Source organism: Eutrigla gurnardus, assembly GCF_963514095.1.
Source record: "Eutrigla gurnardus genome assembly, chromosome: 23".
NCBI lineage: Eukaryota > Metazoa > Chordata > Actinopteri > Perciformes > Triglidae > Eutrigla > Eutrigla gurnardus.
The window spans coordinates 11912227-11937633 of record NC_139934.1 but is presented as its reverse complement, the minus strand read 5'-3'; the positions used below and the strand labels follow the sequence as shown (position 1 = coordinate 11937633).

General features: G+C 42.5%; 1 protein-coding gene across 2 annotated transcripts in view; it reads right to left on the bottom strand.

Annotated features, from left to right (window-relative positions):
• Positions 1-22988, bottom strand: part of pde5ab (phosphodiesterase 5A, cGMP-specific, b) — a 43860-nt gene extending 20872 nt beyond the window's left edge. The window contains exons 1-11 of one of the 2 annotated variants that reach the window (XM_084002641.1): positions 22729-22988; positions 18658-19162; positions 17720-17893; positions 14663-14752; positions 13768-13839; positions 13511-13600; positions 13280-13417; positions 8224-8291; positions 3379-3487; positions 3207-3291; positions 1796-1971 (exon numbers count right to left, since the gene is read on the bottom strand). In XM_084002641.1, coding sequence (XP_083858767.1) covers positions 1796-1971; positions 3207-3291; positions 3379-3487; positions 8224-8291; positions 13280-13417; positions 13511-13600; positions 13768-13839; positions 14663-14752; positions 17720-17893; positions 18658-19162; positions 22729-22826 — 1605 coding nt within the window. In that variant the 5' untranslated portion in view covers positions 22827-22988. The remainder of the gene's footprint in view (positions 1-1795; positions 1972-3206; positions 3292-3378; positions 3488-8223; positions 8292-13279; positions 13418-13510; positions 13601-13767; positions 13840-14662; positions 14753-17719; positions 17894-18657; positions 19163-22728) is intronic. The other variant, XM_084002640.1, reaches the window with a different exon arrangement.
• Positions 22989-25407: the final 2419 nt, after the last annotated feature.

Sequence of the window (25407 nt, the reverse complement as noted above, 5' to 3'; positions counted from 1 at the left end):
AACAAATGAAGTTAAAATATTCCCTTTGATAGAAAAGGAAAAAACACTTGAATGCTCTGTCTGAGTTAATAGTCCTTCGGTTCAGGGAGTATTTACCCCATAAATATATAAAATAAAATAAAAATAATCACCAATCAGGTGTTTTATAAAAGAGTCTTTCAATTGTCCTTTCAAAATAAAAATAAATGGCTGGCCAGCAAAAAAAAAATAGAGAGCTCTCTTTTTATTTATGTTGATGTATGAATGTCTAATATGTGTTTGCCTGAAGAATGGTCAAGGGGGTGACGACCGTTGCTAATGGAAACACTACAGTAATAAGAGTCTATATCGGAGAAGCAACGTGTTCGGCTGCAGCTTCACTACATCCCTCTGAGCCCGCGATTCCCACTAGGGGCGGAAACCAGGTGGCTGTCGTAAAAACTGCCGTAACGCGGTGCTTAAAGGGCAACGCACCCAAAAACAGACCTGAAGCGATTACATGCAGCAAGTAACTGTAGTTACCTCTGGGTTACACTAGCAGCGCCGGCATTCTTGTCCTCCAGAAAGTTTTGCCGATGCCCTTCCCGTGTGAAAGCTGTGTTACTACTACAAGTAGTGGAGGAAGTATCAGTAGTAGGCTAGTAGTAGAAGTATTAGAAGTAGTATCAGTAGTAGGCTAGTAGTAAAGGTAGTAGTAGTAGTAGTAGTACTAGTACTACTACAAGTAGTGGAGGTAGTATCAGTAGTAGGCTAGTAGTAGTAGTATTAGTAGTAGTACTATTACAAGTAGTGGACATAGTATCAGTAGTAGGCTAGTAGTAGTAGTATTAGTAGTAGTACTATTACAAGTAGTGGACATAGTAGTCGGAGTTCAAAGATGAGGATGTTAAAGAGGTTTTTAGGCTGATCTCCATAGGAATGCATTGAAAAAAAAATATGGAAAAGGCTGAATATATCAAAAAGTATGAAAGGCAGAAAAAAGGTTGAAAATCAGCACAAAAGAGCTGAAAAAGCTGAACATTTTGATAGTTGAATGGTTTTTGTAGCTGAAAGTATACAGAAGCTAGAGACGGCCAAAAAACGTACGGAAGAAGAACAATAAACAAAATGGCCGAACAGGATAACATAGGTTGGAAATGCTTGAAAGCATTTCCACCAATGAGCTGCTGCTGCTCAGTTCGTTTAATGGCTTGCAACCATAAATGTCGGTGTTCTGCTTTGCAGTGATGTAAACGTGACATCCACTTCAAATTGATTTTACATTTTGATCAAATGAAGGCTGCTGGGAGGCCGAGGAGGCGGGCGTCAGCTGCAGACATCACCTCCGACGCCCTGAAGCTGACAGCTCCACTACTGACAACAGAAAGTGTGTACGGTGTGTATGCATGTGTGTGACTGAATGTTGGTAGAGAAGAAGAACATGAAATGGAATAGAAGCTGTGTATGTGTGTGTGTGTGTGTGTGTGTGTGTGTGTGTGTGTGGGCTCGTTTTTAATGAATTTGTGCTTTTCTGAGGCTGAAGGCAGCAAAGTGTCAAGAAGCAGCTGGAAAAATCCTCCTGCATGGCCTCGTCACTGTCACTCACACACCCACGTACAGAGAGAGGCTCTTAGACACACACACACACACACACACACACACACACACTAACTGAGTTCTAAAATTATTTGTTTAGATGTTTTAGTAATTTAGGCCAAATCGTGATGTTTTTACTAAGGTTTTACTAACCTTATCAAATTGTTTTGTCCCCTAACATTCAAATCACTATGTAGCATGCGTGTGCGGGTGTGTGTGTGTGTGTGTGTGTGAGGCTGACCTCCAGAGTGACCTCTTGCTTGGCCATGGCTCTCTCCACTGTTTCATACATCTGTGTGTTCTGGATGCCGAGACCACAAAAGATGGCGAACGCCTCCAGGAACTGCTCGTCGTTCCTGTTGAAGGTCTTCACACTTCCTGATGCTTCATCCATCTTGTTCACCAACTGACACACACCTACATGGACGCACACGGAAACATAGCGGTGGTCCTTTATTGTATTTTCCAACGCAGCAAAATGGAATCTAATGCTTTTTTGTTGCACAACACTATTTGTTAACCCTCATTTCATTTCGCTGTCAGACAACATATAGATCGTATATATTGGAGTATTTTTTATTAAAACATTCATTTTGTTGCCTAAACCTAACAGTATGTAGTTATTTAAAACCTAAACATGATGCTTAGGTAGTTTTATAGCCTAAACCCAATGTTGGTGTCATGAAATAAAAAAAAGTGTACAGACAAACAACCAGAGAACATAATGTTGCCGACATGGAGGCATACAAATTAGATTTCCAGTGTTTGTTTACACCTGACATAAACCCGTGCCTTACAAGGACACGTAACAGAATATTGCATCTCTGATGCTAAGTGTGTATTCATGCAGTAAAACAGGAGCTGGTTTGCATGAATCTGTTGGAGGAGAAAAAGGCAGGACCCTTCATTGGAATACGCTCAACTGTTTTGATCTTCGTCACCAGGACTCTTAAAGGCTGGACGAGAGGCTGTGAGGACCTGCTTTGTTTGATCACTGAGGGACATCCACGGTCATTCGTCATCTTCACCCGACTAATAGAGCCACTATCGGATAATTATGCTGATGATAATCACAGTGATGGCTGGAGTGGCAGGACTATTTGTGGGTGGATAATAAACGTGGCAATGCTATGCTGGATGGGTTATGATTGTCAGAGCAACGAACGCCTGGGGGTGATGTTACAGCAATGGCTGGAAAAGTAACGGGGAAACCACAGATTTAAGTGGTGAAACAATATGAGAACAATAGGCCTCATTCACCGATATCTCCCTAAATGTTCTTAAAAAAGGTCCTGAGAAAATGACCCTTTTCACTTCCTTCCACTAGTCGCCCAAAATGCCAAAAACAAGGTTTCAAAAACGTAGTCCATAAATCAATGGGTGACATCCCGATGACTAAGTCGACCTATTATATACAGTTTATGCGCCGACTCGTCGATTTCATACTTGGCCCAGGCAACCAATCATCTCGAGGAAGAGGCGGGCTTTACTACTTAACCACTTCCTGTTTTGATACCAGTAGATGTGTTAGGAACAGACAACGGCAAATGCAGACAAAAAGGTTGATATTAGTGTTTTGTCTGTCTGTGCTGGTGGTCTACACCCAACATCAGTCTTTTAAATCACCAGAGGAAGAGAGACAGAGATCCCACCTATGACTTTGTCCTTCTTGCCATTCCTGATGGGCGTGCAGAGCAAACTCTTTATCTGGTCGCTGGCTTGATCTGGGGCTTCCCTCTGAGGACAAAAGGCATAATTAGTCATGTTGGGAAAAGAAAAAAAAAGTAAAGAATATAAGAAAAAGCAAAGCAAAGGTACACTGACTGTCCAGGGGAAGCGTTGGTCCTTGGTGACGTCTGCAATGTTGAGAGGCTGCATGGTGTTTTTAACGTACTGGGCATACATGTAGTTAATCTGACTGACATCACAGTCCCTGAGGAGACACAACAGCACAAACAACTTCATAACTAACCATGCATAATGAGAGGATGAGTCACCACCCTGCAGGACCAGTGGGGGGTTTGGACTTCACTGGAAAACACGATTTTAGTTGTTTGTTTGGAGGGATGCACCTCTAATTTTAAGTTCCTACTGGAGTTTGAATGCACAGAATTAGATTATTCCTTATTATTAAGAGTGTGGATGAAGTATTGAGCTGCTAATTTTACTAATTTAGTCGGTCTCTCTGTGCTTATAACCCTAAATCTCAACCTGCAGGCTAACAGCACTGAAGAGTAAAACACCTGCTGGTTGATGAGAGAACTGCAGCCCCCATCATGCCCCATCACCCCCACACTCAACCCCCCTCACCCCCGAGCTGAGGTCTGTCAGTCACGTCTGTCAGCGCTTAATAAGCCTGTTTGTTGTCTTAAGTCGCTCCGAGTTCAACCACAGACTCGGCTATAATACTGCATGATAGATGATGGAAAATGGATATATAAACATAACATGAGGTTCGGGCAAAAGCCAGTGGATTTTGGCGGAGGTGCTGCGGCGAGACGGTGTGTGTGTGTGTGTGTGTGTGTGTGTGTGTGTGTGTGTGTGTGTGAGAGAGAGAGAAAGTCAACTAGAAAATGTATGTTTCGCTAGGTGTGTGTTTGGGGCTGCAGTTTGTAGTACAAGTTTAGTTTGTACATTACTATAATATTTTCATTTTAAAGCTACTTCTGCTTCACTTTCACATACTTTTACTTGTAATGGAGACCTTTTAGACTTTCTGTTGATCCCGTTTTAGTTGGTCCATGAATTACACATGTGATGTTTGGCCATTTGAAAGATCATTTTGCACATCAAGAAAGGCACATTTTGTTGTATAACTGTTGAAGTTCAAGACAGACGACACCCTAAAAAGCGTCGTCTCTCTGAAGCTATGACGACATTGTGTTCGGCACCAGGACTTGCAAATATTTAGATTGAAACATCATATGCGTAATTCATGGTAAAATGAAAAACGGGATAAAAAATCAATACAATTGGGGAACATCAGAGTGGCTTAGCCTCTCTATTCAAATGTAGTGTAATCATGAGTACTGTTTTATTAAATGAGCATCTCTGGTGAATAAATCATAAACCATAGGTCGACTTTAAAGTAGCCTACAAAATGTTTGAAACTTCACTTCACGTGCTGATAGTAGTTGTATTTATTTGCTAATGGTAATTTATCATGCTTGGAAAAAACATTTTATACCCAAAGTAGCAAAATGGCCCAATCTGTTCCCCTTTTCCATTATGAACAACGTCTTAAACGATGTCAGGGCATAACCTATTATCTCCTCTGCTTAAGAAACTCTTAATCCTCTAAAAAGTCCTCCCTCCTGTTCCTAACAGTGTTCCACCCCAAGCTTTCATCAGGGCTAAGATGCCACATGAATAGCTTTTATCCAGAATTTTGTCTCAACTCTCAGGGGCAATTCTTAGAAAACGTCACTCGGAGCAACGCTTCATGAATACAGCCCATGAATAGTTCTCCCATCACTGTGGATAAGTGTGTGTGTGTGTGTGTGTGTGTGTGTGTGTGTATGTGCGTGAATGTGTGTGTGAGTGTGTGTGTTTCATTTTGGATGACTTTAAGGCTTCAGGCGAATAATAACAATGTGTTCTGTCCAGACGGGATTTAACTGTACACACACACACACACACACACACACACACACACACACACACACACAGCTCGAGTTTAATTAACCAAACAGACTAAAATCCACATTTCCTTTCCCGCTCTCTGTGATTGACTTAAATGAGGCCAGCGAATAGCCTCCAGCATCACTAAAAACCATGACAGTGCGACGTCGCCGTTCAACCCAGCGCTACGATCAAACTCCGGATCAAGAAAAAGCCAAGAAATGGCCCTACTTTGTCAACTTGAAACGCTCCGCCTGTCGTCCCTGTGATCCGGAGCAACATCGGTTCAGCCCGACTAAACTTCCTGCTTCGGCCCATCATCGTAAAGCTGCAGCCCCGGGTTAATGTCACTATAAAAAGCCTCCTGTGGTTCCAGCCGGTCAAAGCTAACATCCTGCAGGGCCCCTCCCATCCCACGTTGGCCCAGTTGGCGTTTTTTTGCCTGAACGCAGTCCTCCAAGAGGAAATCCAGCATAAACACAGAGACGTATTTAAAAGGCCGTTATGAGATCTAAACAAGGGAGAGACAGCCATGAGAGCAAGACAGTATGACGGATGGGACGAGATAAGACATCTGGTTTGTGTCATCCCCGTTGGGATTTTCACAAACTGCCCGTTTTCCCCTTCACTTTGCTTGGTCGCGTTCATACTGAGCTCTGTTTGCACACACTTTCATTTGGAGAATATCCACTCGCTCTCCATTCAAAACGGGAAGCTCATGAGATCTGACAGGTCTGTCTGATTTACCAATAAAAAGATGGTCACACACTGATTCCTGTCAGGTTGTATTGACTCTATGTCTCCGGGCTGCATCTCTACCAGGAGCAGGTATTAGTGTGAAAATAGAGTCAATAAATCCTGATTGTTTGTGAGCAAAAGGAGCCCAGCAGCATTTGTTATCAGTTCGACTGCATCTCACCATCTCAATCAGCCAGTAGATTATAATTGTCATCCGTTGTCATGGCGAAGCTGAGTCAACATCAACTGAACCATCTTTGTGATCAAGTGAGCAAACTGATGAAGACTGTTTTCTTTGAGGATTTGTTTTCTCACATACATTTGAGAATTTCATGATTCTGGTTAAATTACATTTCAAGTTTCAGTTTGTTGTTCCTGTCAGGATGGAGACGCTCCTTAGTCACGATGGGAAACCTACATAGCAGCAGAAAACATGCATACTTTAGTGAAATCTCATCTGGTCCCATTACTATCAGGGGTATCCAGGGGTTCTCACACAGCTGTCGTATTACTCATAAATTCCAATATAAATACATAATTCATCAAACTGTAGCATATCCTCTATTCCAGGTAGACGATACTGATGACGAAACCTTATGAAAGACCAATATCGCCCCATATTTTGGTGAGATACTGTATAAAGCAAACAACGCAACTGCGCAAACGGACACACACAGTTCAATTCTGTTGCTCGGACTGAGATTAAGATTGAATTTTAGATGCTGCGTAGCAACTGGGGATGCCAGGCCACCCTGGAGACAACGAGGGGGGGGCTGAGGGGGATTTCTATCTCATTGCAACTTAAATCAGATTACAGCTCATTCGCTCCTCCTGGCTGGAGAACGAGTTGATGTCAGGAAGCTCTGCAGCTGGAGCCTCCTCCAATCGTTTTCTTCTCATCGCGACCCTCGACATCATTCAATCATTCGGATCTCTGATTGGCTGCTTGCTCGTCATTCCTCTTGGTGTCCTTTCTGGTTTCTCTTTGATAAACTGTACTGTGTGTGAGACATTATCGTTTCTGGAAACATCTCACTTGTATTGTGCTTTTTATGGACTGCATGATTTACAACAAATACTTATTGCAAGAAAAGTAATGCTACTCTAGTAATCTATTTTTATCCACACATTCTCCACTATTAATGTATATAAACCAACCTGCGCCCACACTAATTTACTTTATTTGCTACATCAGCCTCCTGTTGGTATGCCAGAGGGGGAACGAACAGGTGTTGGTCAGGCCAGAAGTGCATGAATCAGGTTAAAGAATAACCGCCCATCAGGGACACTCTAAGTAAAGCAAATGCACTCGCAATGAGGCGGGGATGATTTCATTGGTCAACACGACACTTGGCATTCTATTGGTTGGGGAATTTTTACAGAGTTACTTAATACACGGTTTGAGCAGAAGCAGAGGGAAAGCCTTACAAAAACCGAACGTGAAAGACCACATTCTTCAATCAATATTTAAAAAAATGTTCATACTATATCTGCTCCTGTCTGCACTCAAAGGGAGATCCTGACCGTCTTACACTTTTAAATATATATATATATTACAGATTTGAACTTGGCCTTAATTTGCCATTTTACCTTTATTTGACAGTTAATTGACCTTCCAAAAATGCACGCATGTCATTTTTTTTGTCCCTACACCTCCATCCAATGTTGTGGAACTGCTACTCCACATGGGCAGCTATAGTAGCTGCCTCATGCAAGAAGAGTGCACGTTGACCTCAAAACCTCTGTGTCTGAGTGCGTGAGGGAGGATTGTTAGACCCTCTCAGAAAGGTCTTGGAGCACCTCCAGGACAGTGAAAAGGCCCACTTCATCATGGTAAACAGATTGTGATTGAGGAGCTGTCAAACCAACCCTGAAGACGGCGTATCGAGCCAAAAGAGCCGGGCTAATGAGAACGAGAGCTTTGAGCTGAAAGCTGGCGGACAAACGTCTGGTTATTTGGCAGGTGAAGGAGGAGGATTACCTCAAGAAAATCCCACGGGGCTGCAAATCACCAAACGTCTGACTATTGGGCGGCGCTGCTCCGCCTTGTCTTTTATATTGCAATTCAAAATGACATTCAGAGAACTTTCACACAAAACCTGTGAATATATCGACTGTATGGTGAGAATGAAGTGCCGGTTACACAAACGTCATCTAAGGGCCTTTGAGGGTTAAGGTAAAGGGTAGTTTTCAAACTCAAGGAAGCATTAGCGCCAATAACTGGTGGAAACAGCTGGAGTATGCCTCAAGGCCAATCTGCGGGACGTTTTAATTAAATAAAGGGTTTTGAGTTGAGGGCGATCGCCTTACCTTTTGGGGCCGTCTAGGACTTCACCCAGCTCCTCGTATTCCATGTGGAAGACACTGGAGAAGGAGTTCTGCAAATAGAATAAAAACAATTTCATGTGTCGGAGTTATTGCAGCCTGAGTGATGTGGCAAGGACTTGCTGAGAGCCGACGTGTACTTGGCGTAACACCGTTTGACTCAGGTGACAAAACACGAATACATACAGAGTATTGATTTAGTCCAGATTCTACCTCCACAGAAAAGGTCTTACGTGCTCTGCAGCAGGTCCACCCTGTGTGTTTTCTGGCCATATCAACATCCTCATTCCCTCCAATTAAGCCATTACGGCTAAACCCAACATCCACATACCGTAGGTTAAGCAGTGGTACCGTGCACACGGCCTAAATAACATGTCGGAGGATGAATAAAAAGGCACGTTGATCTATTACCCATCAAGCATTGCCAGAAGGAGAGTTTATTTCGACATTCCATTGCTCCTTTTGCCTTTTCCCCACCTTATAGGGACTTGTTTTCTCTGTACTCCTAAACCTAGCAAAGGATCCCTTTTTTCATTTTTAAGAGCTGGGGACAGGATGTTAAAGATGAACAAGGCTTCTTAGTTTTGGAAACTGTTACCCCCCCTACCCCACGCACATACACACACCTTCACTCTGTGGCATTAGTTGACCTGATCTATCTAGGTGAAGGTAATAAAGCTGTCTGAAACAGAAAAACGACCTGGCAATGTTATGACATTTATTGGGGTCTCTGGCAAGTGAGAAGGTTTATAACAGGATGACACAGGATAATGGAATTTTGTTCCTGCATGTAGGAATATTGAAATAAATCAGCCTTGTCTTTTCATATTCTTCGGAAGCATCAGTCAAAGTCTTTGCATCTCAAGGAAGGACAAAGGATTAGTTCCTTGGTCGCTTACGTGATGATTTTCACACGTTGCTATCAGCATCTGTGGCAGATACATCGATCCCATGCAGTCTGCTTATGAAATATCATTGACCTCCTGACATTTGCAATCCATAACACAACACAGCACACGGTGGGATTTATATGTCTGATAGGGGAGCCAAGGATTGGAGGAAAAAGGAAAGAAATCGTTTTGCATCCTGTCTTCAACTAACAGTAGTTCTTTAACCCTCAGAGACATGCAGGATTGTGGCTGCCTCCGTTTTAAAGCTAGAATGAAGATACAGGTATTATATGAAACAAGACCACCTAATGTATCCTCAAGAGGATGTATAGCATTCCTAGCTATATTGACAATAAAAGGTGTTTCTGACCAGTTTCCAGAACAGACAATTAAATCACCTAAAATGCAAGTTTTTAAGTTTAAGTTGAAACCATGACCCGGTTCTCTGCATCTTTAGACAAGTACTTTAAGTTAACTAACTAATCATAGAGGTTTATTTTATCAGAGATAGACTGGATGTTTTTTTTGGAAAAACAGGAAGAAGTAAAGAGAGGAGAGAAACAGAAGGTTTGCTGTTCAACAGCTGCAGATTGGTACAACATGTACACTTAGACACACTGCTTAATATGTTCAGGACACCTGTAGCCAATTCCAGCTTCTATTGCAGACTTAAGCAACTCCCTGTGGCGAGCCAGATGTCAAACCCTGTCGCACGTCATCCACACACCCGAACCCAACACACACATTCACACTCGGACACACATAAACACGTACGAACCAAACACACACTGGCATGGAGGCATGCTATTAACATCACACGTGGCAAGTATAAACTGTCCCACTAAGAATTACGCTTCAAAACGACACTTAGGTTTAGCCAACACAACCACGTAGTTAGGTTTAGAAAAAACATGGTAACCAAAAAAAAAAATGTTTGGTCTTAAAATAACTACGTACAGTCAGGATTAGTCACAAACTTCATAACAACGCTCTGGGACACACTGTGTCGGACACCGGTCTCATTGTTTATGTCCTGTGTTGTTGGACCCATCCACATCCACCCACCATAAACCACGGATGTGTTTAGTTTGTGTGTCCACGGTGAAAAAGGATCCAAACTAAGTTTCCATTGACATTGTTTCCTGCAGAGGGACACGTAAAAACAATTCACGTCCCTGTACAGGAAACCAACAGATTGTATTCTGTGACTTCATTAACTGGGCTTGTATATTGAACACAAACACACACACACACATCACTGCCTCAACACAAATGTCACGCACTGCAGTCAAATAAAGTGAGCCAATGCAGGCCAACATCTTGAAAACTCCTGTGTTATTATTGGTACGGTCGCGTGTCAAAGACATTTATTAGTCGTCGTGCAGGAAAGCTCCTTTCCTCAAGGAATAGTTCTGTTCAAGTACAAAGATCTGTGGGTCCTGCTTGAGAAACTGCAGACATTTGACGCTGACACCTGTATACAGAGGGCTGTCTGGCAGATAAGGCTGGTAAAAAAATCCCTAATCTCAGAGTAAATGTTTAGTAAGGAAAAGACGAGAGAGAGAGGGGGAAGGCGGGAGGGAAATACAAGAAAGGGAGACAGCTGGTCTGGCAACACTGAGGTCATGAGAGGGACACACACATACATACTGTATAATAAAGTGGGTGTGTGTGTGTTCCTCTCATGACATGAACACACAGATGTGCATTGTATAATAAAGCGAGCTGCACACATGAAACATACATCTTGATTCTTATTAAAAGAGCTGTTTCGCCAAAATGACAAACACAATGTAGCCATTGCAGATTACTTTTGGTTGTATTTGTCAAGGTTCTGAGATATCCCTCTCTGAGACTTCTGCCTAAAACCCCAAAGAAACGGAAGTGAACAGAATCACCAGCATCTTCTTATTACTCTAGATGATCCACAGAGGACACTACGGCAAGACAGGAGGGACCGGATAGTCCACTAGGGAGCTCTGGGGTGAAAACATCTTGAAGTTTATCACTACAAACTTCATTTTTACAATTTTAACAATCAAACACATCATGATAACGTTATAATTAACCTTAACTAACCTTAGCCTATTATGTTTATCTCTTCACTGCACCTGATTTTTTTCACATTTCAACTTGCACTTTAATTTACTGCTATTTATACATTTTATACTTTTTTTTATATTGCTATTTTTATATGCTGTTTCTTTACCTATTGTGTTCTTTATCTTTAGTTACTGTGTGTAATGCTGCTGCTACACTTTAATTTCCCAGCTTTGGATCAATAAAGTATATCTATCTATCTAATTGCAATGCTATTTGTTATTGAATAGAGCCTGAATGCATCATAATGTAACTCAATGCGACCTCCGTGAATGTCGTTAGCTGTTAGCTCTGTTATTTAGCCAAGCAGGACTGAGCTCCCCATCGACGACTCCTGATGATTCCAACACGGACTAAAAGCGTTCAAGTCTTATGATTACATGTTTTTGATATGCAGCTGATCAAAAAGATTATCCCTAGAGACTTTACACGAGTTCAAAATGATCATATGACTCGACACACTTCAAATATAACATGAATCTGTAGCTCTGAAAAGGTGGGTTTTGACGAGCAGCAGAGTTCTGGGTGGACTGGAGTCGATTACAGTTTATTGCGATTGCTTACACACTTGTTGTGGAATTTGGCTCATTGTGTCAAAACTCTACACTCAAAGCCAAACAAGACACAACGCTTAGAGGCAAACATCTGACTTCTATGTCAAAATGAAACGCAATCAAAACTAAGCCTTTGGTAGTGTTGTGTAACAAGCGTGTCGTCGAAAAATGTGTTTGTATTTTTGGTGTCTCTTGAATGGGTCAAGCAATTGCAAAAAAAAAGAACGTTTGATGATGCATGGGTTACAGTTGGAGCAGAGAGGGACAACGATGTTGCTGTTTTGTTTTGTCCAACATGCATGAATTTCTGTTTTCATCCGTGTGCCAGTTGGTAATGCAATGTTTAAAACAAGAGCCTTGATCTGATTGGGTCTAACCTGCTTGTAATAAAAACCAGAGAGAGTTAAATACCAACGTGTTGTAATGTTATACACACCACTTTAATGGCATTGCATTCCCATAAACATAATGGCTGCGTAGCTTTGTGACAACAATATTTAGAATGACTTGATGTGGAATGCATTACCTTACTTATAATAGCATATACTCTTTAAATCACCCAGTCCTCTTAAAGTGGTCCAAAAAGTAGACCAACACAAAAGGGTTGAGTTCTATTTGCCTTCATATCGTAGGTTCACTGAAGGCATCGTATCGTAACTCAATGCTACCTAAGTTAACGTTAACTTAGAGCTCTGTTACTCAGCCAATCAGGATCGGGGCATGTTGCGTTCACAATGCACTGGTTAAGTGAACTGCAACGTGGACTTGAAGCGAACCCTTCTCAGGGAGGTCGGGCCTGAAGCAGGGGCATGTGTAGGGCGATCCGGGGGATCCTCCCTCAGGAATAAGAAAAAAAATCACTCTGCCAAATAATTTCTCCAAGCCTTGCAGCTATCAACATGTGGGGGAACTGAAACACGAGCTCGTCTATCAATCTCTCTGGGTGGATGACAGTTAATTTGCCTCCTTTTCCTGTGAGCTTGTTTTCTGTGTGCGAGTGTGAAGCGTGTCAGTGTGTGTGCTTCTCAGGCGCTGGACGTCCCCGAGGAGGACAAGCCAAAACAAATCTCGATGCCCACAGAGGACTGTAAGGGTGTTTGCATGCGTACGAGCGAGTCAGTCGATTGAGAGAGGCTGCATTTACATGAAAACACGGTCAGCTACTGTTCCGTCTGCCCCGTGGATAAAACCTCATGATTTGCAGAACAGAAAGTCTGCATTTCCATTTGCTGTCAGAAGGTCCCCGAGGTCTGTCTGACATTACTCATTATGGTCCTGAAAGAGGATATTCAAGGGAAAACAAAAAAAGCCTTGTACCCGTTTACCCTCAAGCTGCTTGAGCAGTGGCTTAATTTGACATGATGATGACTATCTTGTTTTATTATAAAGCACATAAAAGGTGATAGAATTATAATATGATCAAATACGTGTGTGTGTGTGTGTGTGTGTGTGTGTGTGTGTGTGTGTGTGTGTGTGTGTGTGTGTGTGTGTGCTGACCATGGAGTCATCGTCCGCGATGAAGACCGTACAAGCCTGGGCCTGCATAAAGGACAGGATGGTTCCAGCAATCTTCCTCAGTAAAACCTCCAAACACTGCTGCTCCTCAAAGATCAGACTGGCCAGGTCCAACAGCACCTGTACACACACACACACACATTCACAAAGAGGAGAATGCATCAAGTTCAGAGTTCGCATCCACTTCAGAGACCCACCGTCACACTAACCCACCTGGTTGCGTCTGTTTTCCAGCTGTGACGTCTCGTAGAGCTGAGCGTTGTGCAGGACGATGCCTGAAAAGGCCAAATAGGCTGAGAAGTCCTGGTGGAGAGGAGAATAACACAAAGGATTGTAGTAGGAGTGTCGCAAGGTGAACATTTGCACGGGATTAGATAAGAGCTAAATATCTTGCCAACAACATTTTTCTAACTTTCTGAATTATTTCACATCAATAAATTCTCCTTGGTGAAGCGATGAACTTGACAAACCTTTTCATCCTGTTCAGTGAAGGCGCTGTCCTCCCCACACGTTTTATTGATAGCCTGAGCCACTCCGACTACCTGTGATGGAGAAGATGGAGAAAACACAACAGAGATTTTCTGACTTGGAGCACAACTTGTGGTGTATTTTGATAAAACAGCATTGCAGAAAATACATTCAGTATTAGTAATATGTGAAGTTGTGCAAACTGCTTTGTGCTTCACACAAAATCAATCAATGAAAATGTTGAAAATAGGACTTTTTCTTTATAATGATTGAAGGTTTCTTATCAACAATATGAAAGCTTCCAGAAATCCTGTCAACATGGCTGTAAGACCTGCAACGCTAAAGCTGTTTATTGGGAAGGGATGCAATTAATTAGTGAAATTGATTTAAAGACTCAATTTGGCCACAGAGAGATTGTAACAGTAAAAACTCAAACAGCTGATCCAGAACCCTGCTGTATAAGAATGTCTGAACGGCTCAAAATACATATATATATATATATATTTAATAATCTTGCAAACACCATACAGCATCAATAACTAGCTGGCTACACACAAACCACAAAAAACACATCAGTTGTCATGGAGATTGCTCGGCCAATTTGTTTTAATAAGTTAATTAAGTTAATACATTTACTCAATCAATGCCCTCGTATGACTTGACGAGCTATTTCACTAACGTACGTCATCACTGTTTACAAGCTGTTAAAGGGTCGATACAGAATATTACAGGCTTTATACACATCAGCCTTCTTTGCCTGTCCATATCACTGTGAGCTCGACAAACAAAAAGCCAGATATCTTTCAAGATAAACCACCATCCTTCTGGTTTATGGTCAACTTCTACAACATCAGACACAAGTCGTTCAACAGAAGCTGTGCTGTGTGCAGGTCTTACCTCGTCTCTGTGGTTCTTGATGGGAAGGCAAAGGATGCTCTGGGTTTTGTAACCTGTGATCAGGTCCACCTCAGCATTGAACCTCGAGTCCTGGTGAGGCAAAGCAGACACAACTTCATCTTTCTGACCTCCATTCTGGGACTGACATCTGGTTTTGATAATCGTATCTGGTCTGGTCAATGTCTTTCACCACTGCTATTGTTGGTGCAAACCTACTGAAACACTAAATTATTCAAATCCCTCCCATTGACTTGTCCAGCTGTGGATTTTTCCACATGAAGCAACGCGCAGTGAGACAGAAACTTGGCATTTTTGGAGGGCGATGTTGTTATTGAGCCTTAAACCAACTAAAAACACAAGGAAATAGATTAAACGGTGTTAAAATGTCAGTTGAGTGTGTTAGCATGTCTGGCTAACTAGCTTATGACCTAACAGTAGTAAAGGAGCATTACTTCAGGGGTCAGGGGTTAGCGTATGATTAACTAGGATTGTAGGGTTGAAAGGTTAATGTGTTGAACACTCTGTGTAGTATTTCCCCACTGTGTGGAAGCCGTTCCTGATAGCAAACTCTGCTATCACCAAATCATTATTAATATTATCATTTTAAATCAAAGTCCCAATTTTAGACTTTTAACAACTGATGTAAAAAATTGTTATGCGTCCCTAAACAACTCAAAACCATGATAAAAAAGACAGGAATGAATAAAGATTGCATCTTGGATGCAGCACAGGCTGATAATAAGGACACCACTGGCCCCGAGCCTCTCTGCAGATTGGTTTGACCCGGGCTGTTGCCATACGCTTAGTTAGTACAGCCCACGCAGGGCTGAGCCAATGTAAACAGGCAGAGGGGGGGTTTGTTTCTCATCGCGCTACTGAAATCAATGTAATACTGAGCAGACTAATGGGGAAATAAAGATCCAATCAGAGAGCTGGGGAGTCCCTCAGATGGCGTAGATGAACTTCCTGGAAGCAGTATCAGGTTCTGTAGTAGCGTGCACACACACACACACACACACACACACACATACACCTGTATACTTCTTGCACAAATACAGCCTGCAGCACATACACTCTAGAGTAACAATGTGTTTGAACTGAGTAGGTCAGTGCACGGCATCGTACACACCCAAACACACACACACACACACACGTATATACACAATAACAGAATTGTACACACACAAAAATAAGGCAAACACACACACACACACCAAAACCTAACACTGACACACTGATTGGATGCCGGTGAAGCATCCAATCAGTCACCGTTGTTCTTTAGTTGTTCCCTCAAACTGGGACAGTGGCCCCAGCAGAGTCCAGGATCAACATCCCTGATCTCTGTCCAGAAGATCGCAGTCCTGGTAACAGCTAAGATACTGAAGAACCCTCAGGCTCCCAGGCCAGGACCAGCACTTAAAGGAGGAAAACCCAAGGGAGGCACCATGGGGCGAGTGGGGAATTCAAACCTGTGCTGTGACATTTACTTTCCACTATGACGGAGCACAAACAAATCAAATGACCGTACTGAATGTCCTGGCAAAGTACAGCATCTTAAATGTCAAGAGATTTGAACGCCTCCAGTATTTCTTTTAGGTAGATACTGTGTTTTTCCACAAGATATCCACTTCAACTGGTTTTTATTTAAATTTGTAGAGTGATTTTCAGGAAACCCACTTCATTGTTAATTGATGGTTTATTAATATAAGACAGCCCGTCTTCTGCTGGCAAACAAGTAAAATAATCAGAGAAGGCGTCCGGATGATCCACATTCTTTTAGCTCTTACACGTGACAGCGCGACTACAGAGCCGTCACGTTCTCCCACCAGTTCGGCTCCGCCCACAAACTGTCATCGCCGTTTACAAACACAAAAAAAGGTCCATACTGGGCTGCTTAGCTGCTACAAGTTCACTTCTGCACCGTTCATACTTAAATGTTACACTGAGGTGATTAACGTTGGAAAAGCGACGCTGTAAAATTCCAATGTCCAAAGACGGTTTGAAATATTACACGCATTGGGATTTTAACCCTATAAATCTATCCAAGTGTATACATAGTATATAGTATATAGTATATAACATTGACGTTGCAGTTCATTGTAAGACATATTTGACAGTTTAGATGAAGTCACCCGGACACATGACCACATGCAAAACAAATGCATTTAATCACAGTCCCGTCCGCCTCCCTCTCTCTCTTCCACCCACACACACACATCACACACACACAAACATCACACACACATCTGCTTCTTCTTGAAGACACTCAGAACTCTTTCAGTGTGCAGCCAAAAACACGCATATGCAACACAGACATTCCCGTCCCTTTCATCCTGACAAATACACGTCTTTCTCTAGAGGGGTTAAAGGTCAGCGGCTCGATCTGCAGAGGTCACAACGCTGAAATACAATCCAGGATTGGAGGGAAGAGAGGGAAAAAGATTCGGGGTCAACCGTGGAAATAAAATAGCAGAACGGACATTAAACTCCTTTCAGGGGTGAAAATGGTGATTTTTGTTGGTTGTCACGGGGACAAAACACATCAGTGGAGCTAGAATGTGTTGCTTGCTGCTTTAATGTTGCACTTATTTCAGAAAATGAATAAGTGCACAGACACAGCTGCAAGCTACCAGCCAAGGCAATGGCCCTACAATGATGAACAACTCATGTTTTTATGTTAATTCTTATTACAATAGATAACTGACAAACCCTGCTAGTAAGTCCCCATAAAAGAGCAAGATAAACCATATCATTGGGGACAGATTTCATCATTGATTGTGGGAAAGTGATATATTCTGTTGAAACCCAATCAGACAAAAAGGTCAGTACACTAAAACTGTCAGGGCTAAGATGTGCGCGTGTGTTTGTGTGGTGAAGACGAATCCTCCGGAGGACCGACTCAAGTCTGCGCTCCGTCAGCACCAACCGTCAAATGTACCCCAAAGCAAACACAAGCTGGTTCAACACGCACACGAAGCACAGACAGCAAACCTCATTAAAGACTTCCCAGCATCCACGCTGAGCCAGGCAGGTTTTAGAACCGCGTAGACTCCTCACCTCGTAAGCGTTCTTGATATTGAGCGGCTGTCCCGTGGCGGCTACATGTCCCACAATGCCCTTGTTCCACTCTAGTCGGATGCAGCTACTGGAGGACTCCTCCAGTGTGGATCCCTCGGCGACGTCGAACAGGCGGCTCACCAAGAATTTCCTGTTGGAGCTGTCCTCGCCCACCTGGGACCAAACACACACAGGATATGGTCATGCAACTGAATTAAAGAAAATAGATTGTGTGTTGGCTCACACTACAAACACAGCAAAGAAAGCAACTTCATGTAAGAGATCAAGTTGATAGTTTTGAATACATTATAATTAAAAAAAATACTAGGAAAAACTGAATAACTGTGTCACTAGCTGAATGGCGGTGATGGGTTAGCATACACAAGGTCCAAAACAATAAAAGTGGACAAACTGGTTTCCTCCACTGTATCTCTGGCAGCACCCAAAAACAGTATGCGGTCTGTGCCAGCAGTAGGCAAAATCAGCCGTGGACAGACACAGAGATGCACCCTCACGCACACACATCTCATTATCTCCCAGCAGTTTTTTGTATTAACAATAAAACAAATGACTTTGTGTAATCTAACGGGATAATATCATTTTATATTATTTGTGTATAAGTGGCTATTTCTAAATGCATCATGTTTTTCCAATAAGAAATTAACTGGGGTCTCACATCATATAGGCACAAAGGCAAAACACTAGCTGGCAATGTTAAACTGTCAATGACAAACTGACACTTACATCTGTCTGTCCGCTGTTAGGTAAATATAGTTTTTAGACTCTGAATAACTGGAGTTTTTCACATCAGCAGTTTGATGTCTTTTTAAAAGATGTTTCCCCTGCACCCAGATAGACAAGAGGTCTATGTCTCACTTCCTGTTGCTCTGGCTGATCACAGTGCTCCAGGTAATGACCCACAGCCCCTATTTCCCTACCAGGAACAGCGAGTAGCGGTCCGCGGCGATCAGCTCATTGATGTGGAGAAAGATTCTGTGGCAGAGTGCTGTCACATCCAGATGACTCGACACGTCCTTCACCAGCTCCAGCAGCCTGGTGCAGCGGTCGGCCCCGCTGCCACCGCCTGCCGCGCCGCATCCACCGACACCGCCCTCGGCCATCCCCGAACCCCGCAGGGAGACCGTCTCGCGGTCGGCGTCGCTCAGGAAGGTCAGCGAGCCCTCAGAGTCTTTCACCACAATGGGTCTGAGCGGCCGGTCGAACTCGGACGCCGAGATTTTGCGAGTCGGGGTGCCGGGGGCCGGGCTGGGGACCGGGGACGGGCTGCGGTTGTCCAGGAGACTGAGGGTAGGTGGCAGGCTGCTGGTGGCAGAGAGGGGGCCGGTGTCTGTGGAGGACTGGTTGGTCCGCTGCTGTGGAGGATTTTCTTTGGACGGCTGGATGGAGTGGACACGCTCAGCAAACCAGGCATTCACCATCTCCCTGTCAAAAGGGACAAGAAAGATCATATTATGTAATACATAATAAGTATTCAGGTCAACATCCACAGGCCTTTTATTCCTGACAGTCAGAAGGAGGCCATAAACTGGCTGACAGGTATGATTAGAGGCGCGTTGCTAATCAACCCCCCGAAGTTCCACAACAGCACAAACTCTCATATCCCTGCACCGAAACCAAACACACATTTATCCAAAACAGCTTGGGTGCTTGGGTAAATAATTGATGCTGGAATTTGCATCAAAAAGGAGGAAGGTTCAGCAGAGCTGTGGCTCTGCACTAAAACCTGATCAACTGGATTATGAAATATTTATTGTTACCGTCATCTTCTGACTCACACACGAGATGCCAATGAATCAAGTTTTTAAAAAAACATTTCAGTTTCATTTATTTATATAGCTTCAGAGTGCTTTACAATCCGTACAATATACGACATCATCAAAGAGATCCCTCAAGAAAACCTTCCAATAGCAAACCTTTACAAGACATAGTCCAAGTAGTCAATACTATAACCTATAATGGTCACATTCTCATGCAAGTCCCATCGTGTGAAAAAGTAATCAGCTACTGAAGGCAAATGACAAGGATTCTTTTTTTTTTTTTTTTTTGTAATTTTTAACATAATCCTTTGGATTATTAAAAAAAAACGAATTAATCTAATCTGAACAAATAAAAATCCCAAATAAAAGATTTGAGAAAACACAGCATGGCTTTAAATGGAGAGCTTCATATGATTACATATGTGATAAATTATTCCTTGTCACAGGACTTAAATTCAAATTACCAAATTCGAGGAGTCTGCTGGAAGCTAACATTAAACTTTGTGTCCGTGAAACTGGGTTACAGAGAACAACGGCTCTTAGCAACGATTGAGTGATTTGTAAACACAGACACAAATTTTTCATTATTTTCAGAACGATGTGATAAATTATTCCTTGTCACAGGAATTGTATTGGAATTACCACATTTTCAAGTAAAATTTGTGCTCTAGGCTAACTACCTGGACACACAATCCGTGCACGGATTTTGTTTGTATCCATCCACGACCAACCGAAGGTGGTGTAGTCGGAGAAATGTATTTCCAAACTTTCCAAAGTTCTTGTTGTATGTCTTTTGACTTTCAAAGTATTTTTATTGAGGTCACAATTAGGGTTTTACAGTACATGACAAATTAATGCTGATCTCACTCTGTGCCACATCTGCTAGATGTGTGAACCGCTAGCTAACATGTCTTCCCATAGCAATAAAATAGGAACAGAACATCAACGTTGCAGGATGGTCAGAGCGGCTGGTCATTTTTATGTGTACCATTGCCAACCGTTGTAGCGGTCCAATTAGCAATAAATAAACCGATTTACAGCAATGTTTTGCAGTAACAACTAACAGTGGGGTAGTAATGTTATGATAGAGACAGACTTAATGAGTTAAACTGAACAACTTAATGTTATATCCACACACTGTTGATATCGTCGGTTGACTGCTAGCTGTCTGTCTGGCTAGCTAACTAGCTACCTCGCTAACTAGCCAGACATCCATATCCGGAGCTGCATCCTGTCTCCTGGGGAGGTAAAACCACTGACATGCTAACACAAAGCGTACCAGCAGCAGAGGAAGAGTGATGGGTCAGCAAACTGACACGAATCACTCATACCGAACATTAACTTACGTTAGCGTTGGAGCAGCCAAACCCTCCGAGTGTGCTAACCTGCCCAATGGTCTTTTTACATTTACATTTAGGTCTTTTAGCAGACCCTTTTGTCTAAAGCGACTTTTAATTGTTTATGAAATTCAAAGAAACGTGTTATTAATTCTTTCAAAGCAATATAGTCTCTAGCTTTAGGCTAAATATACCCAGGGTTAGGGAAACAACTTACTTAGGGTTAGGAGAGCTTATTTATAATGGTTACAGCTCAAATATTTGCTATAAATGAAGTCATGAATTGGAAAATGAGTCCTGGTGGGTGGAGTTGAAGTTGAAGATGAAGCTATTCATACCTTTTCCACCGAACCCTTTCCTGTTGGATATGAAAACACAAAATGACCAGAGAGCAGTCTGCTGGAAGCTAACATGAAACGTTGTGTCGGTCATTTTTTTCAGAACAACTTTCATTCTAATGTATTTCAATTGGAAGTATGGTTACGTTTAATTTCCTGTCATTTGGGGCGACATTAGGAAACAAAAACACTTAATTAGGGTTAGAGAAACCATCGTAGTTGGGCTTAAAATAACTAGATAGGTTTAAGACAATGGTCACGAACTTAACTTTGGGACACGTGGTGTCCAACACAATTCTCGTGGTCGAAACTCCCGTGTTGTTGAACTCTTTCACAATCTTTCTCAATATTTAATACTACATAACTTTCTATCAACATTGTTTTCTGCACACAAAAACAAAAGACTGGCTATGTCACGCACTGCCATGGATTTTGAAAGTCCACATCCTGCGATAGACTACATAAACTGAGGACGTGGACATTTCACAACGTGATTGTGTGTTTGTTTGTGCACGAGCAGCAAACTGGATGCGATCACGTGACGCAACACATTGTCCTATCGGCGTCTTCAACGTACGTTCTCCAGCTTGTTCAGCAGTCAAAGGGCTCTGTTCACCTGAGCGTAAGGGAAGAAGAAACAGGCGCCGGCCATGAAATTAACCACGGTATCTTGGGCCCCGAGCCAGGCAAATAAAACTGGAAGAGCCACAGAGAATGTGCTGTTATCTGGCTGAGCCCTCCCCACAGGGCCGACCCTGATGCATGCTGGGGAGGTGTGGCTCAATCAATACTTCTCTAAGAAATGCCTCTCGACCAGAACGGCTGATGTGTGCAAACCTCAAGCAACAACACACTAATTTTGTGCTTTTTTTTGTTTTTGTAAAGCGGTCAGCAACAGCAGGAGAGAGTGGAGGGGGGTAAAGAAACATAATGTATGTTGTGGATGTATAAAAACAAGTGAAGCTGCCATGCTGGTTTAAGTGGGTGAATGGGTCTGAAGGGGTTCACCACTAAAGCAAACAGACCTAGAGTGTTCTGATGGGCACTTCATCAGCCAGGGCCTGAAGAATGCCTTATATAGCTGCTGCTGCTGCCTGAGAAAGAGGGATTTGTGATCCGGGTTTTTTCCTGACAAATTATACGGCTAATTTGCTGTCTGTGGTCTGAAGAGGAGGGGATTGGAAGTTTCATGGGGACTATGTGTGGACCCGTTCAGCAGCACTTGCTCGGAATTAAAGCAGCAGTAAAAGTTAATGATTTAAAGGGAACCCGTTCGAGTCTCGGAGCTGTTACTGATTGTGAAGTGGACGGTGAAATGAAGAAGAAAACAACTGGCACGATGTGGATCAGAGTGCCGCAGGTACACGGAACACCTGAGCAGGGGAGGGGGGGCTGGGTGGTATCACATTCCTGTCTTCCTCATAATACAATAAACAGATATTTGGGGCTGCACACAAAAGCAAACACCGCAGAGATTCCCGTTGGAGACTCACGTTCACCGGGCAGAAACAAAGTACAGCAGGTCTCCCGTCCCCGTACCCCCCCTCTGGTTTTACCTTGACGCCTTCCTGATGAAGTAGGAGCGGGTGAACTCCAAGTGGTCGTCCAGCCACGCTTCCATCCTCTCGCTGTCCGCGGAGCAGCAGTCCTCCATGGCGCAAAGGCGACGGCGCTGTGAGCTCCGGTTACCGCCTACATCTATACACGGAAGAGCCGGCGGGGACACCGAATAATGTACACGGAGAGATACGGGGAGAGAGAGAGCGACGGAGAGAGAGCGCGAGAGAGCTGCCCGGTCGGTGCGCGCGGATCAAAAAGCGGTGACTGCGCGCTTCCTAGTTGGTGGAGAGACTACTGGAGGATTAGAGGGAGAGGGGGGAGAGAGAGAGAGACTCCTACACTGTTTCACACGCTAAAACAAAGTTCCTTCCAAAAATCAAACGGAAGACCCGACGATTTTGCAAACATCTCTGATCAGACTAAACACGCACTTGGCGAAAAGAGTGTCAATTCATTTTAATTTATTGTGTTTTATACAATTTGTACAACGAGATTGTGTCTGTGACTCCGAACGTCAGAGACGACCTGCACAACGAATTTAATGCTATTCATACACTGACCTTAAACAAACATGAATTACATGAATTAGATACACACACACACACCGTACGGTTTACATGCTGTCATAAAACAATCTCAATCCCACAAGCACACACGTACACACGTTTATTTTAGTGTACTCAATCTTTTGGTAATATTGTGTATCTGACATTGGTGCCAATAAAGCAATTTGAAAATGAAAACAATTTGAAAGAGAGAGAGAGCCTCTCTCTTTCAAATTGCCTCTCTCCCTTTATCATGAAGGACACTCCATGTAAACAACGTGCCTGATATAATAGCAACATAATTAAAATATACATTATAAGGCATAAAATAAGGAATGGTTAGATCCATATTGGATATATAAAGAAAGAATACATCCAATAGGGGGTATTTTATTTTTTACTGTTTTATGATTTGTATTAATTTTTAATATGTTATTCTTGTATTGTGAATGGTGTTGTATGAACGGTGCTTCACTAAATAAATTATTAGTATGTTTTTTTGTTCTAATTCAATGTGTCATTACATTTGTGTAGCAAAGCATGTAAAAGAAGAAAAAAAAAACAAAGATTAAGGATAAAAAAAAAAGAATGGCTAAAATCAACACAGCACAGTCTCTCAAGCTCCATTTCCTGAATTTGTATTACAGGCTTTGTGTGAGAAAGTTGTTGTCTGCGAGCCTAATCCCACATAACCCCTGATGACATCATCAAGACAGATGATGGGTTATTTACTTGGATTTGACAAAGATCCTCCTGAGCTACACAAAACATTATACAGTACCGCTCATCATGTTTAAGTGCCCCTTTTTATAGAAATTATTTTATGAGGCCTACATTCAGTGTGATTGCACATATGCATTAATGTCGTAGACTTCATCCAACTTTATACATGAAGATATTATGTGGCATTCAAGAAGGTTAGATGTAGCTTGGTCTACGAGACATCATCTGTGTTAAATGGCCTCCAAGAGGTTGCCATAAAATAACCATCTCTGGATTTTAGAGCAACTTTCCTCCACTGTCCAATGAAAGGTCTATTTTGCTCAAAGCAACTCTGTTCCCATACAACTGAACTGCACTCCCACTTACTTTCCAGAGCCGTTTCAAACCAACAGCAGTTTTAAACACGTTGAAACACAAAACAACACCAACAACATAGTTAGGTTTAGGCAACAAAACTACATAGTTAGGTTTTGTAAAAACACGTACACATAATGGTTTGGTTTACAATGACTATGACATTAAAACAAAACCTACCTTTAGTCCTTGGTTAAAGTTAGACCTGTGTTCCCTCAGCATAGCCATAATGCACCTAACATGGTGTTAGGCTTAGGGGTGAGGGTTAGATTATTTTATTAACACTGCTCCAGTATTACAGGTCACAACAGAGAGCCCACATACACAGAAGTCTTGATGCAAATATGAAAGCAAGTTATGCAAAAAGGAATTCTAATAGGAATATGTCAAGCTGAGGAATGATAAGCTCACTACTGAGCACCACAGACAGAGTTGTGTTTACTAATATATTGGCTTTTCCACCATAATGCACATTTAACAACTCCAGGGAATACCCGCATGGAGGTTCTCATTAATTTCTGTCCAGATACTGGGTTTACTCAATGTTGATTCATAGCGGCTAAAAAGTAGACCTTTAAGCCCCATCAGCTGTAATGAATTCCCCAGAAAGATGCCGATGGCTCCGTGTTCTCACAGTCACATGAATATTAACCGTGAGAACGTGTTCTTAGAGATGACTATTTAGAGAAACTCTTCTTACTTAAACATCAACAACATAAGTGAATTCAATTGAAATAATTCCTTTGAGAGAGAAAATTCTCTTTAACCTTGTATTTAACTTGTTCACTGTAATTAAACGGCTAATTCCAAATCAAGAAAATATAAGCCAAGTGGTATTTCACTTTTCAATGATCTTGTGATTCACATCGGCTTTTATTGACGAAGTGTAATGGCTTTTAGTCTCTGTGTCTGTCCTGGCTGTGCTGGTCTCCAGTGTCCCCCCAGCTGGACACTCGGCCCCCACTGGTGGTGTTACTTTACCAGCAGATGGTGCCTGGTTGTCCCTGGGGGGGGACCCTCCAAAAGCATCCCAACCCCCTCCAAGCCTCCCAT